The sequence below is a fragment of the Crocuta crocuta genome, unplaced genomic scaffold (assembly GCF_008692635.1).
Source record: "Crocuta crocuta isolate KB4526 unplaced genomic scaffold, BGI_CrCroc_1.0 scaffold6, whole genome shotgun sequence".
Classification (NCBI taxonomy): domain Eukaryota; kingdom Metazoa; phylum Chordata; class Mammalia; order Carnivora; family Hyaenidae; genus Crocuta; species Crocuta crocuta.
In genome coordinates this window covers 11,051,818-11,067,803 of record NW_027531917.1, presented here as the reverse complement: position 1 = coordinate 11,067,803, position 15,986 = coordinate 11,051,818, and the positions used below count along the sequence as shown (strand labels likewise).

At 37.8% G+C, this 15,986-nt stretch overlaps 1 protein-coding gene across 6 annotated transcripts in view; it reads right to left on the bottom strand.

Annotated features, from left to right (window-relative positions):
* Window positions 1–15,986, bottom strand: part of VGLL3 (vestigial like family member 3) — a 149,830-nt gene that overhangs the window by 32,352 nt on the left and 101,492 nt on the right. For 3 of the 6 annotated variants that reach the window (XR_013337743.1, XM_077774873.1, XM_077774875.1), the window contains exon 2: window positions 1,243–1,528. Coding sequence is in view for 5 of the 6 variants with exons in the window: in XM_077774873.1 (XP_077630999.1) it covers window positions 1,243–1,528 (286 nt within the window). In the remaining variant the exon portion in view is untranslated. Of the gene's footprint in view, window positions 1–1,242; window positions 1,529–15,402; window positions 15,532–15,986 lie in introns of those variants that run through there. The other 3 variants (XM_077774876.1, XM_077774874.1, XM_077774878.1) reach the window with 3 other exon arrangements.

The window sequence follows — 15,986 nt, the reverse complement described above, 5'->3', positions numbered from 1 at the left end:
GGAAGGAAGGAAGGCAAGCTGGCAGAGAAGTCAGGCCCGGTAATTTCATACGGCCACGACCTCTCCTACAGTGGAGTGGAACCATTCCTCTGATGCTGAAAGGCAATGACCATGTAGCACCTCTTGCGTGCCCTCCACCACAGGTGGCCAGCCTTTCCTCACCATAGGATCACTTGGGACACTTGTTAAGATGTGATTCCCAGAGCCTCCCTCTGGAGACTCTGATTTAATAAGTCTGAGTTAGGAGCCTGCAATCTTTGTTTTTAACAGCACTAGATTAAGGATTTTCAAACTTGAGCCTGTATCGGAATCACCCTAGGGCTGCTTAAAACACAATTTGTTCTGTCCCTGAGCTTTAGAGTCAGTAGGTCTGGGGTGCGGCCCAAGAATCTGCAATTCTAACAAGCTCCCATGTGATGCTCATTCATGTTCCTGGTATAGGAATCCACACTTTGAGAATGATTTTCCTAGAGGCTTCTTATAACCAGGTGAGTTCAAAAGAAACATCTATAACACATTTCTCTATAACTATCATTAAAATGATGTGTTATTTTCCCTACACATCTAATTGGCCCAATTAGATGTCACCCAATGATCTTCTGTGAGCCAGTAATCAGATTCAAACACACCTCTGTGACCTCTGTAGAGAAGGAAATAGAGAAGAGGATGCCCAAAGTACTGCTTTCCCTTACCAAGGTAAAAACAAGTCTAAACCATGCAGACAAAGGCAATAACGTCTAGGCTGTAAACTGAAAGAGTTCATACCACAACAAAGCAGGACAAAGAAATCTATCAGGAGAACACTGAAGGCTTTCAAAGTTTGTACTTCTGGGTCAGACTCAGATTTCTGCTATGTCACCACGTAGCACCTAGTGGAATGAGCAAGAGCTAATTTTTAAAAGCTGATCCAGGCACGCCTATTATTTAGAGATCCAAATTGGGCCACTGGGGCTTAAGGAATGGTGCTTCACAGCTCTGTCCTGCCACTATAAACTCAGGCCAGTTGCATCACTACTTTCCATGAGGAATTTAAGGGGTGTGACTGCATCCTTTCCGACCCTGCATTCCACATGTGACAAAACTGATCCAGCTGTTTGTCTGAAAGAAATTCCTTGCTGTCCTTAAAAATTAAAATGCAAGTGGATATCCGTCCTCCAGGGGCAAGTCTCCAGCTGGAGCCTGGTACAGGCAGTTGCGAAACAGAGACAGTGCCCTGGAGAGCATCTGCTTTTGAATTCTTACCTCGCCATAGGGGGGTTAGCCCCATCTTGCTTTTTGAAATGGCAGATTCTGGATGGAGGGTGCTGGCTTGGCCCAAAGCTCTTGAGAAGTGTTCATCCACTACTGACCCAATGTCTCCCTGGAAATAAGTGAAAAGGACACAGCGAGAGTTAAGGTACTCCATCTCGGCAGGCTGGTCTTTCTCCTCCTCCTCCTCCTCCTCCTCCTCATCCTCCTCCTCCTCTTGTTTGCTGGGAAGGGTGACTTCCAGAGAGTCCTGCATCTTGCTGTATACCGCTAACTTCTTCTGGGATGGAATAAACAAAACACGGTATCAAAGACAGTTTGTAAAAAAGCATTAACTACTTAACTTTTCACTTAAAAAAGTCTAAATATTAACATATGTTTGCAAACTGATTCTTCTTTGTCTGCTTTACTCCATTCTTTCCCCTCCCCAAACCAGTGTTCTCCTTCCCACCCTAAAAAAAAGTCACTTATCATTATCAGACAGTACGTTTTCAGAGTGTAAAGGACAGGTTTTGTTTTGTTTTGTTGGTAATCTAAACATATGAAAAGGAGAATGACTTTTAAAAAGTGACAGATTCCTTCCAGTTTCTGATCCATGTTTTTATTTTAAAGTTTTAATGTACATAAACATTATAGTTTGGGAAAGAGAGGAACGGGAGGGGGTGTCTGGGGGAGGAATGGAGAAGAAGAGAGCTTTCCATAAATGAAATGAAATAAACTAAAATAAAAACAGGAATGTAGCATCTTATAAAAGGATTTGGCAGATGTGCTGAACTCCTTTCTCAAAAATCAGACTAAAATAACAAAATAAGTCTGTGTGAAGATCCATTTGCATGGAACATATTTTGCAGATGTCCCACTTGCCACCATTATCATGGAGGGGGAAAAAAAGATACTATTATGGCTTACTGAAAATAATACAAGATGCTACTAATGGCTGGGGTGGCTTTCAAATAAAAATGAGAAAGTTTTGATAATTTTAGAATATTTTTAAAACATATGATCATAGCTATAATAATAGTTAATATATATTATGCCAGGCACTCTTATAAAACTTTGAATTTATTGCATCACTTAATTTTTATAATTCTACAGCATGGTTATTACCACTATCCATATTTTAAAGATGAAGAAACAAAGGCACAGAGAAGTGAAGTAACTTTCTGAAAGTCACAGAGCATGAGAATGGTAGAGCCTGAATGCATAACAAAAACATGCAGGTGTATTTATGCATGCTGGAGAAAGGCAGGGGAGGGGTATTTGGTGTGGGGGAAAAAAAATCACTGACATGATATGTTATTGTTTTCTGATTAGTTAAGTTTTGTATTTGTTAGCCCTGCTTTTCAGTATTTCCAAATGTTTTTCATTGAGCACATCTTATTTTTATAAGAGCAACTTCATTTCGAATTAAACATAAGAAAATACTGCTAAAGATTATAAAATTTATTATCCTAATTATTTGTATACCTGTAAAACCTGATTCTTTGTTATACCATTTTTATTTAAAAAAAAAAGGTATGCTGGAAAATAAATGTGAGTAGAAAAAAATAAATCATTCTAGAATACTCAGTAAGCACATAGTTTTGCAAATGTTATCAAAACACATAACCCAGACTCATGTTTCTAATGTAATTACGAGCTTCAAAAATCTATATCCCCAAATTATAAATGCATCCTTCAATAAACTGAACCTTTTCCCCTGGCAATGAGTATGCTGTTCTGTGTGAAATGGGCCTTGAAATGTTCAGGTATATTAGGAGCTATTGGTTATTATTTAGGAGCTGTTATTTATAAATATATGTATTACTTTTTGTTTAAAATCCGTGTCAATATGGTTATCGCTGGTTGATGAATAAATAATTCATTCCTGTGAGTGAATATGCCTTGCTGATGAATGGACGATTGTAATGACTGTGTGGTGATATTTCTTCCAATCTGTTTTGCACAGGTTTGAACACGTTTACATTTAACTTCAATAGTAAAAATGCCACACTAACAAAGGTTATGTATAAAATAAGGGAACTAAACTAAACGACCTCAAAAGTTAGTCCCGACTTTAAATTCCATTATAAAATAAACAAATATTATAATTTATTAGTCAAATCACAGTACTATTTCTCTGTGTGCATGTGTATTTATCTGAATAGTTATACCATTAAAGCATATTCACACACTATCTGCTGAGTACTCCAGCATATTAAGAAGCACTGTTTTTATATAGGAAAGGAGTTAAAACTGATCTAGAGAGTGACTTCACTGTCCACTGGTGTTCGTTACTAACTATGGAACTGATTTGTTTTCCTGTCAATGTCCAGTTCAGCATCAGTATGTGGGAGTAAGATTTTGCATCTAATTGCTTCATTTGTTTAAATTTACATTTATTCTTGGGGCGCCTGGGTGGCTCAGTTGGTTAAGTGGCCAACTTCGGCTCAGGTCATGATCTCAAAGTTCATGAGTTAGAGCCTTGTGTGCTGTACTGATAGCTCAGAGCCTGGAGCCTGCTTCAGATTCTGTGTCTTCCTCTCTCTCTGACCCTTGCCTGCTCACACTCTGTCTCTCACTGTCTCAAATAAACATTAAAAAAAATTTTTTAGGGGTGCCTGGGTGGTTCAGTCGGTTAACGTCTGACTTCAACTAGGTCATGGTCTCATGGTTCGTGGAGTCGAGCCCTGCTTCAGGCTCTGTGCTTACAGCTCAGAAGCTCAGAGCCTGGGGCCTGCTTTGGATTCTGTGTCTCCCTCTCTCTCTGCCCTTCCCCACTCATGCTCCATCTCTCTCTCTCTCTAAAATATAAATAAACATTAAAAAATTTTTTGAAATAAATAAATTTACATTTATTCTTTAAGTGAAAGAGCCCTGGGCTGTGCTAATGATACAAAGAAAGGCAGTGTCTTATTCTATTCCAATGAGCAAATATTTCTTAGAGGATAAAAAATTAGTCTTATATATATGTAAAAGATTGTCAAATGCAAATCCTGAGAGAAAGGTAGCATATTATTATGACCAATAATAGCAATAATAAAATATCTTAATTTATTAATTGATGGCAGTGGAATTTGATCTATAGATTTTCAGTTTATTTAAGACTATCTAATTTTCTGAATGCTATATAATCTCATGTTATTCTTTCCTGGCCAATTGTTGAATGGTTGTATACAAGGTGAGTTAATTTGAAATTCACCCATGAAAAATTTAATATGAAATGGGAAAAAGTGAATAAAATCTGCCATTGGACCAAAATGCCTTTCATTAGCCTATTTTCTAAAAATCATTCCTTTGTTTATGGATGCATTCAGTCCCGATATCATTAATATTTCATACATATGTAATATATGTCTGTATTTACACATATGCATTTACATAAATACACACTGATACATTATTCCTCTTGATAGACAAACACCTGTGATTTTATAAAAATAATATGTAGAGACTCTATTAAATACAATTTTTTGGAATGAATTTAAAATACACTTTTTATTTTTCTCTCCCAGCTCTTTAAGGCAGGTTTTCTATTAAGTAAATACATTTGTATGGAGACTATAAAAAAAATAAGTAAAATGGAAAGAAAGCCTATGATACACCTCCCAATAGGCAGGACATAAAACAAGTCTATCATTCTCACTTTTCAGATAAAGTTGAGTCAATTTTCACAAATATAGTGAACCAACTTAAATATTTACATTTACCACACAGATACAGACACACACACACACACACACACACACACACTCTCTCTCTCTCTCTCTCTCTCTCTCAGCTCACCCATCAATACTACTAAAGTAAGAATTCTAAAGTATCCAAATGGCCTGAAAAACTTCCTAAAATGTTAACACTAAATTTGCATACTTTTTAAATTGTTATTGAGGAATGGTATAAACAGAAAAGGCTACATGTCATAAATGTATAGTTTATAACCTTCATAAACTGAGTACACCAAGGAAACTAACAACAGCTCAAGGACTAGAACATCATCGGGACCCAGAAGGCATTTACTTCCTTCAAGCCACTACCTCCTCAACAGCAACTTCTATCCAGACTTCTATCAGTGTAGAGTAGCCATAACTGTCTTTGTACTTCATATAAAAGGAATCATACAGCATGTACCCTTTTGTCTCTGGCTTCTTTCACCCCACATCATGTTCATGAGATTCATGCATATTGTTGCATGTAGTAGTTGTAGTCATTCAGCCCTAGCAGATAAGGCTGATTTTAACCAATTTACACATCCAATACTCCTTTATGGTAGTTCCTGTTGTTCCATATCCCTGTCACTTGGTATTGTATATCTTTGCTTTTGTTTTTGTTTTTCAGTTTTGCTCTCCTGATAGATACCCCAATTTTCTTTAAATTTTCTTTTCATTGAGGTGAAATTCACATAAAGTTAACCTTTGAAAAATTTATGTTTTTAGTTTATTATTTTTTAGTGTATTATGTTTTAGTTTTTTATTTATTTTATTATTTTATTATTTTAACCTTTAAAATATTTATTTTTGAGAGACAAAGACAGCATGAGCGGGGGAGGGGCAGAGAGAGAGAGGGAGACACAGGATCCAAAGCAGGCTCCAGGCTCTGCGCTGTCAGCACAGAGCCCAATGCGGAACTCAGACTCACAAACTGGACCACGACCTGAGTTGAAGTCAGACGCTTAACCGACTGAGCCACCCAGCCGCCCCTAAAATTAACCTTTTAAAAGTGAATGATTCTGGGGCATTGGGAATTTCGTGCAGTCACCATCTCTATCTAGTCCAAAACATTTGGTCACCTCAATAGGATATTCTATACCTATTAACTCCCTATTCTCTGACTCCTCTCCATCAGTCCATGATAGCCACCAATGTGCATTCTGTCTCTATGAGTTTATCTACTCCGGACATTTCATATAAGTGAAATCATTCATATGTCACTTTTTTGCTTCTAGCTTTTTTCTCTTAGCATAATGTTTTCAAGGTTCATTCACAATGTACCAGTACTTCATTCTTTTTATAGCTGAATAATATTTCATTATATGTATATACTACAATCTGTTTATCCTTGTATCCACGGAAGGACATTTGAGTCATATCCACCTTCTGGCTATTGCAGATAGTGCTGTTATGAATATGAGTATACATGTATTTGGTTACATTCCTCTTTTCAGTTCTTTTAGATAGGTATATATGATAGCTGGGTCATATGATAACATGATGCTTAACTTATTAGAAAACTGCCAAACTGTTTCCAAGCAGCTGACCCATATTAGATTCCTACCAGCAGTGTACTATGGGTCCAATTTGTCTACATCTTTGGCAGAAAAATAACACTCGTTATTTTATGGATTTTTAAAAGAATTATTACAGCTATAACCATCCTAGTGGGTATGAAGTGGTACCTCACTGTGGTTTTTATTTACATCTTCCTAATGACTAATGATGTTGAGAAATTTGCATACATTTAAAAAAATATGAAGTGTGAGAACAAAGAAAACAGGAACAGAATTTAAACAGCAATTAACTCATATGCTGACAGTCACACCATCTTAATATTCCTCTCCGTAGACTCTTAAGCCTTAGCTACTTTCTGGTATCTGTGCTTTGGTGACTGTAAATTAATTCTTTGCCTATTTTAAATTAAGTAAATTATTCATGTACACTTTTGCCATATTCTGTATTCACTTGGTGTTTGTTTGCTCCTTGGAATGAAACTTGCCTGATGTTTCATTCTTTCTTGAGAATAATATATAACATTCAAAATGTTAAGAATGAATCTGAAATCATCAGAACCTAGATTTCCTAAACTAAGGTCAAAAGGCAATCTAGTTCATATTTTTCTCAAAATGCACAATCACTTCCTAAAAATATTCAAGTCTCAGAAACTTTCAGGCTTTTCTTATGAGACCAAAGAATTGTTAAGGAAAACAAAGACGTCATCAAAAGGGACTTCAACACCTACAAGTTGGTTTATTTAGAGCACATTAACTGGCTCATCTCCATTTCAGAGTAATGCCGCATTTCCCCCAGGCAAAATGACCCTCAGGTTAGGTGAAACAATGGCTAAGTGAACAGCCACAAAGTTAAAACTAACTCACAAAAAGAGGTTAAAGCAACCCTAAAAAGGAGTAGGCCCAGGCAGTGCAAACCATACCCAACCACCTCGCAGTCTGCCATAAGGCACAGCAGGAACAAACCCTCACAGGAATGTGCAGGGAAAGGATTTGTCTGACAAGAGAGACTTCCATGTCAGGAGCCAAATACCACTAACTCCCCAAGGCTTAAGCCTACAAAATGCCAAATGATTACTGTGCATATGTGGAAACTTCTTTTCCTAAAAAAACAAAAGTATTTTAATGAATCATTGGATATTTGGAAACAGCTTTTACTTTTTTTTGTTCTTTTTTCCTTTTTCTTTTCTTTTTCCAATTTCTATTGGCTCTCTTCTCTAAATGCAATGCTTCTTTTATGTTCAAAAACAAGGTTTGAGCCTATAAGAAAGGGCCACTGGCCTGGAGTAAATGTTTCAAAATGTCTGAAAGTCTCAAAGGGTAAAATGTCATGAAAGCTGCTAATTGCTCCTTGATCGTATTTTTCTGAATTAACTTGGCAACAGATTTTTAAAAATATCTCAGAGATCCTTGAAATTTTGGTCCTTAGCTTGTTTGGAAAATGAGGAGGAATCTGGTTAAGGGAGGGTGAGTTAGGATAAAGAAGCTAAGCCACAGACCTTTTATATATACTATTTAACGTACCTCTCTCAAACATTCACACATAAATATTTTGTCCAAATAATTATTCCCAATTTACATATGCAGAAATTGATTTGCTTGGCTAGGATTATCTGACTAGTAAATGGCAGAGATAGGATTAGAACCCATTTCTGTCTGACTACAAAGCACCTGTGCCAAGAACATGGACAGAAGGAAATGGATCTCTATATACTTACTTTAATTGAATAAATAAATAGAAGCCCCAAATCAGCAAGGCATCAAATGGCATCACACAACTAAGGAGAGTCAAAGTTACTTATAATATTAAAAAAAAATTGAAATGTGGGGGTGCCTACGTGGCTCAGTCAGTTAGGCATCAGACTCTTGATATCTGCTGAGGTCTTGATCTCACAGTTTGAGTTCAAGCCCCATGATGGGCTCTGTGCTGACAGTGAGGAGCCTGCTTGGGATTCTCTCTTCCTCTCTCTCTCTGCCCTTCCCTCCCACACACATTCTCTCTTTCTCTCTCTCTCTGGCTCTCTCAAAATAAATAAATAAACTTTAAAAATATGTAAAGATATATCAGAGTTATGGCTACTAAATCATGCAGTGCTCTTCAAAATATATGTGCATCTAGATAAAACTGAATTCTATATCTAAAAATGTACTGTCTCCTTGGCAAATCAGATACATAAATACAATTGCCTACAATTTTTCTGGAAATCCTACTTTGAACATGTGAGCAGAGCCAATTTTCTGATACATAGTCACAACTCAAGATTCTGTGTTTGTTTTGTTTTGTTTTTATTTTTCTTAACAGTAGGGAGGAGCAAACCAAAAATAATATTAACTTGACCAGCTATTTTTGAACATACTTGCTTCTTAATGATTCTGGTCATTATCAAAAATCAAAACCATCCCCTCCAAGGATGAAAATTTTCCAGTTTTAAGGATTTTCAAAAAAAAATGTGCCACATGCTTAGAGAGAATTTCAAAATTTGCATTCCCAAAATACTTTAAGCAATGATCACATCATAGAGGTATGTGCTCTCTCTCAAACTGACTACTTTGAATGAAACAAGTTTCCAAAGTGTGAATTTCTGATATGTTTTTATAAGCCTTTTACTAGACATAGGGTGTGACTTCATTTTAAAAAATTTATCTGTTATTCATTGAATTGTCAATTAATTCCTGCTTTCTCTCAGTAATTGTGAAAAGACATGGAGCTACTAGCTGAAAGTCATAGTCTATCCCTAAACTCATGCTGCTTATAGTATGTTGTTTACGATTGTAAGGGCAATCGTAAACAAAGAGAACCTCACAGTTTATCCATAAGGCTAATTGTCTAATTTCTCTAAGGAGCTAATGTTTAAAAATTTTTAAATAAGAAAAGTAAGAAGGTAACAGGCAAATTACTAATTGTTTCCTTATGCCAAAGAAGTCAAGAAGGGAAGAGCAAGTAATAGAAGGAGAACCGAAATAGGAATGAGGATTTGACCGAAATGAGTCCATGAGTCTAGGTAAGTCACCAAGCCCTCTGCCCCTCATCTTCCCCTTTTGAAAATGAGGAATTTTGAGACCTGATTTTCTCAGAGGTCTTATCCTACTCTATATCCTAATAAGCAACATGCTGGAGCTCTAGACAAATTCACACTCAATTTTGTTTCTTACGTTGGCTGCCTCTTTTGATTTTGCAGGACACTAGCCAAAAGAAACCCTACAGACCATCAAAGACTAATTCATTTCTAGACACAGGTCATCTAGCCCAATTCCTAGGAATTAGTTTTGGTATCTCCTTTATCTAACTTCATAGTAACAAGAATGGATGCATCCTTCCACACCCCCATTCCCTCCCCCCCCCATTTTCTCCCCCAAGGACAAGTGTTTTGGCATACCAAAACAATATAGTTTTAAGAGGAAAGGACACCTGTTTATTTTAGGTCATTCCTTCTTTCTGTTCTTTCTTTTTCTTCCCCTCTACTAAAGCACAAGACAAGTGAAAAATAATTCAGTTACCCCAGTTAAGACGACACTTGTAACTTACTGGCATAAATCTGGCATCCAATGAAATATCTGTAAATATGGCATATACAACTTGTTTTTAGCAGCAGATGTTTAGATATAATGGTTCAAGGCACTGTTGGGTCTTCCTAAATGAATAGTTAAAGCAGAAAATCAGCTGCTTAGACAGATGCTTTTTGAAAGATTCAGGGTAGAGTTTTGCCCAAAATTATTTCCTTCACTGTCTCTGCCAGAGTTTGAAATTCATATGATATAATGCTTTTTTTTTCTTGAATAAAAATATTTCTCTGGAGATAAGACCTGAAGTTATTATCTATTACTGGATGAATTAGTTTGGGATTTTTTTTTTAACTAGCCGGAAACAGGGCCTCTGAGAATCAGATTCAAGTTCAGTGCCCAGGTTTTAGAATGACAGACAAAAAGTATGATGCACAAGGTTGCTTTCACATCTGCCCTAAGCATCTTGAGCATAACATTTACAGTCTTGTCAAACATTCCCTTTGCACGGAAAGATACAAGACAGAAATATATATACTACTCACAGGGGTCAGCTCAGCATCTTTGCTGTAATAGCCCAAAGAGTCATGGTTCAGGATAGCCAGGTTTTACCCTGTGAACACCTTCATTTCCTTTGGCATGGCTCATGTCCCCACCATCCCCAGCTTTATGAGATGGGAGAGAGTAAGTGTTAGGTGAAGTAGGACTTCCTTGCATCTATCCAAAATACCTTTTCCTTTCCACAGAATGTCACTTTGTCCTGGCATTTGGCTTCCTGGTGAACATATCTTCACCATGCACAATTTTATGGATTCCAAGCCTTCCTTTCCTATCGCTGTTGTAATCTCTATTCTGGTTGACTGCCAGAGACAACAGTTTGGTTTGGTTATTTTAAAGTTTAGGGGCGCCTGGGTGGCTTAGTCGGTTAAGCGTCCGACTTTCACTTAGGTCATGATCTCGCGGTTCATGGGTTTGAGCCCAGCGTCGGGCTCTGTGCTGACTGCCAGCTCAGAGCCTGGGGCCTATTTCAGACTGTATCTCCCTCTCTCTCTAACCCTCCCCTGTTCATGCTGTCTCTCTCTCTCTCCTAGGAATAAATTAAAAAAAAATCTAATTAAAGTTTAATTTTTTTTCTAGCTTTGAATTTTCTGGTGGAAAGTTATTGGGGGCATAAAAACATGGGGGCACTTTAAGCTTCTAAGTCTCTGCAGTCAAGTTAATTTGTGTAGTGTGGAATTATAGGGGCTGTTCTTTCTCAAATAAGTCCTGTATGAGTTCATATAAATCCACTTAAGTCTTTACTTACAGTTGCAAGAAAATTGGATCCTCTACTAGACTTAAATAAGTTGGCTGTGTATTGAAACTATTTAGGATATAATTGTATTCTTTCCTTTTAATGAATCTTAATTTATGTCGGAATAACAGTAATACATGAGGCACTTAAAGCTGACTGCTAATACCACTTCCTGTAGATTATTTTAAAATAAATAAACGTTTATTTGCTAAGTGGACATTCTGCCCCATCAACAAAGGACGCAGAATGGATACCAGAAGTCATTAGCATAATACAAATGCTTTCAAAAGAACTTTGGAATGCCTAAACTAAAAAAGTACACTACCAAGGACTTGGAAAGAATTTCAAGCTCCAAGGCCAAAGAATCTACTGCATATTAATCTTCTTTATCAAAAAGTTGATTTGGAGCAGTAAAGACAAAAATAAGCCTATTGTGCAATAGCAAAAAAAAAAAAAGAAAGAAAAGAATAGAAAAGCCTGGTGGAAAGATGCTACATTGGGGAGCAGGACATCTGGTGGTCCTAATTTTGTCACCAAGCAGTTTGAATTTTTAGCTAGGCATTTCAACCCTATTAGCATCCATGTTCCCATTTGCAAAAGGAGGAGTTGAAGTATGGTTTTTCAGGGTGTCTTCTCCTGACAAAAAGAATCTTTGAGAGGTTTTTATGACCTAACCAAGGTAGCAAAGTCCAGAGAAATAGTTTGGGAAAAAAAAAAAAAAAAAAAAACTCCTCATAAACTTACAACTGGAGTTCTACCTCCTAAGAGCATTTAATTCTTTTAAGTGAAAGCATGCATGCAGATTCCCCCAGCTGTCACCCTTGAAGAGGACAGAGTAAACATGCTCGAACTTATATGAAGCCCAAAGTGTAATTGTTAAACACTTCTATACACAATTAGGAAAATGGTGATGACTTTTTTCTGCGTTCACCACCTCATCTATAAACTACACATTTCTGAAAGCTTTAAGTGTCTTTCTGATGTTGAGATTATTAATAAATGGGGGAGGGCAGATTTAGACAGTAACAGACTGTCTACTTTTAAGATGAGAAATCCACTGGGTATGAAAGGAATCTATGATTTCATATCATTTCCCTCAGTTTATCCTGACACATATTTGGAAATTTTTTGTCTTACTTCCTACTGTCACTGTTAGAATACAAGCACATTCCTTTCTGTACATGTTCTGCAGCGTCATCATGCCTTTGGAGTATGTGCTGAGAGACTGAGTCACGAGTTCTCTTGAGGAGATGTTAAAGAGATGGTGGGCATGAGGACCAGGGAGCCCGAAATTTCTCAGCAAATCCTGGCTCAATAATGCAGACTATAAGATTTACCAACAGCTATGCAATTTCTAGTGATTAATGTCAGGCACTACAAAATTTACTCTGCACATATTTACAAATTATTTTAATTCATGTAGTCTACTACTGTATGCCTAAGTAACATCTCATAGTGCAGCCTGATATACATGCAGTCAACTACGTTCTTAAGGCACTAACCTATTAACCACCTTCAATGCATGACATGCTTGACAAAAATCAGAACTTTAAATTTCAGGTGCACATTTGTGCTTTTAGGAGAAAAGCAGAGTACACATCCCTGGAGTATGATACCCTATTATTTCAAAACTAATTTTCAGCTACGTGATCATATGCTAAGAGGAAAAATATACCTATGTATGAACTCCATCATAATAAACCATAATGATATACTAATTTACAAGGAGCTACTTCTGAGCTACACAGATTTGAGAAAAAATAAATTTAAAGATACACTATTACAATTGATTACAGAAGTAATACAAAACTTAAATGCTTTCTTTTCTAACATTTTATAAATGACCATTCAGCTTTCTTTATAACTCTAACTTATTTCAGCTTTTCTTTTTTCTGCTCAACAAATCAATTTTTCAAATGCAGTAGGAGTTAGAGCCCTTATTTTTGTCTCCCAGGCAAGATGCTATTAGGGGTCACTTCCCATGTACGGAGAAAACAATCTTCATGGATAATAATGATAAAACCTTATGGAATGCAAAAACAACCAAAATATGTATTCTCGGATGACTGCATTAGGGCCAAGTCAATATTAGTCCCACTTCACCCACGCACCGCATAGTCTAAAAATGCTGTCAGCCTGATAAGAATTTCCTGATTTACTCTTTTTTCCAATAGAAAATATAGGTCATCAAAATAAACTGACAGTAAAAGAACAGTAGTTAGACTATCAAGTCTCTTCATTTCACTAGCCAGCTATAGTCAAATAGTTTCTTTACTTAACAGCAACAGTAACAAAAAGTAGCCTCAAACAAGCCATTTGAGTAAAAGTGACATGAGAATTTCCAAGCACACCTCTCAACTTAGTTCTTAAAGTCAATTCAGCCTCATTATGTACTTGAATGATACCCAGAGAACCCTAATGTAAAGTTGATATTTAATAATATGTGCAACTAATCAATGTGGACAACCCAGGCAAAATAGAAGGCTCATTCTTCAGGTTGTTGATGGTCTTAGCAAAAGAATGAAATTTGGGGATTGAGTTGCAGCACTCTTGCAAAAATGAGTGTACTGGAGTTACTTCTTACTGAAAACTGTATTTTATGACTAGTAATTTAGAATTTTTCTGTTAATGAATTTTACTTTCTAATTAAGAAGCATCATAATCCTCAGCTCCACCACATATTCATATATTAATGGGATTATTTTCATAAAAATTCCGGATTTCATAAACCCTACTTATAACTTCTATAGTTCAAGTTATTTTTAAGGAGAAAATAGTTTTCTGTATGTTTAGTAATTTTGAGTCTGTTGCTCATCCACATTCCAACTGACAGTTGAAAGTTTCTACAGTCTGAGATGGAGGAAAGGAAAGGAGGAAATAGGTTGGTGTAGTTGGGACTGAGTGTTTATTTAACACATAAAACTGATATCCAGCATCTCTGTGCCTGGCTTGCCTAATTTGTACCTAAATGTTTTTCTCTATTACATCTATCTTTTCTACTTAAACCCAAAGAAAAGCAAACAGCATAACCAAAATGTTTTCATTCCATCACCCTTGACCATAAACTACAAAACGCTTTCCCATTCTCCTCTCTATATCTTGCTTTCAATGCTGAAGCTGCTGAATATTATTTAAAAAATGACAGCAAGAACATGGGGCTCCTTCCTCTTTTGCCCTACGTCATCCTGTTAAGCTTATATTGTTTAGTAGATAAATATTGTTTAGCATGTACTCTGTTCCAGAATCAGCTGAATATACAGTTCCTAAATTCTAAGCAGAAGTTATGATTTCTTTCCAAAGACTAGCACTACAAATATAGCAAAGAAACAGAGGTAAAGGAAACAGAGAGATTAAAATTAAAATATTAATTAATTGTACAAGTAATAAAGAGCCAAACCCTTAAGACCACAATAAAACATATGGTTCCTAAGAAACTTAAAACTAATCAATAAATTCTGTGGATGTGCATTTCCAAACCATATTTAGTTCCCTGATAAGTGTCTCCACCTCAGAGTGTGAGGTGGAGTGTACTTTTTAATCTCACCAAATCAACCCACCCTAATTTCCAAAGTCTCAGGACCCTACTTTGGTACAAGCTAGTGCCACATACTTACATATGTATTCTCTGTAGGACTAAGTCTTGACACACTGTTGGTGTCCAGAGAGGAATGTCCAGGGGTACCTGGTGCCAAATTCCCCACACCCTACCCTCCCTTCTAAAGGAACTATATCGTCTCCCTGGTTCCAGAACGCTTTTAGCCACAGCATTCTCAGTCACTCTCAGCATGGTGAAGACCCAACATCTCGCGATCCAAGGTTACTTCTTGAAGGCGGACACACTTCCACTACACTGAACTATAACATCTCTGCTCTTTGATAGACTTAAAAATGAATGAGGAACTTTGGGATTAATCCCTGCCCTCTAAGTCACAGTCATGAGAAGACACACTCTACAGAGAAATTCTAGTAACATTTGACAGATGTTACACGAGATCGATGTTCCACAATAAAAGTTCCAGAAAGGTCACTCCACGAGCGCACTGTCCAGGTGGCCTTCCCTATGTCCGTGACACATTTCATCCTCTTAATCCACAAAATCCTGAAACACTCCACCTTTCCAAAGGAAACAAGATATTTGACTTAAAGGAAGTTTACTCACATACTCCTAAGACAGATGCCCTTGGTGAGTTTCAGAAAACTGAGCCCAAAGAGCTAAGGTGGCTCTGACGACCAGCCTCTGAGCTCCGGCGACAACAGCCAATGAAGCCCCCAGCCAGGTAATGAATCCACCAGGCTGCTGTGCCTGTCCCTTCCCGAAGCCTCTCTTCTCTACTAATGGCTTTCGGCTCAAGGGCGCTCCCGCAGGTCCCAGAGCATCCTCCGCGCCACCCGTCCCGGCGGGACGTCGCCCGAGTCCCAGACAGATACTCTCGGTGCCCCTCGCCCCCGCCCCCGCCCCCGGCGGGCTGCCCGGTCGGTGACTCACCTGCTGGCCAGGTTGGGGCGCCGGGTGGTAGTAGGCTGTGGGGCAGGTTGCAGCTGCCACANCCGCAGCTGCCTCGTCTGTCGCTGCTCCAGCTGCTACTGCGGCGAAGGCGGGTCCTGGGCGGCCGCGGGCTCCGCGCTGGGCGCGGGCTCGGGAGGGGTTGGCAATCAGTGGGGGCCCATGCGCGGGCACCTTCATCTTCAGCCCCTCCGAATGTCCGCTTGCCTGCGCTTATATAGCGGCTCCGGGACACAGCG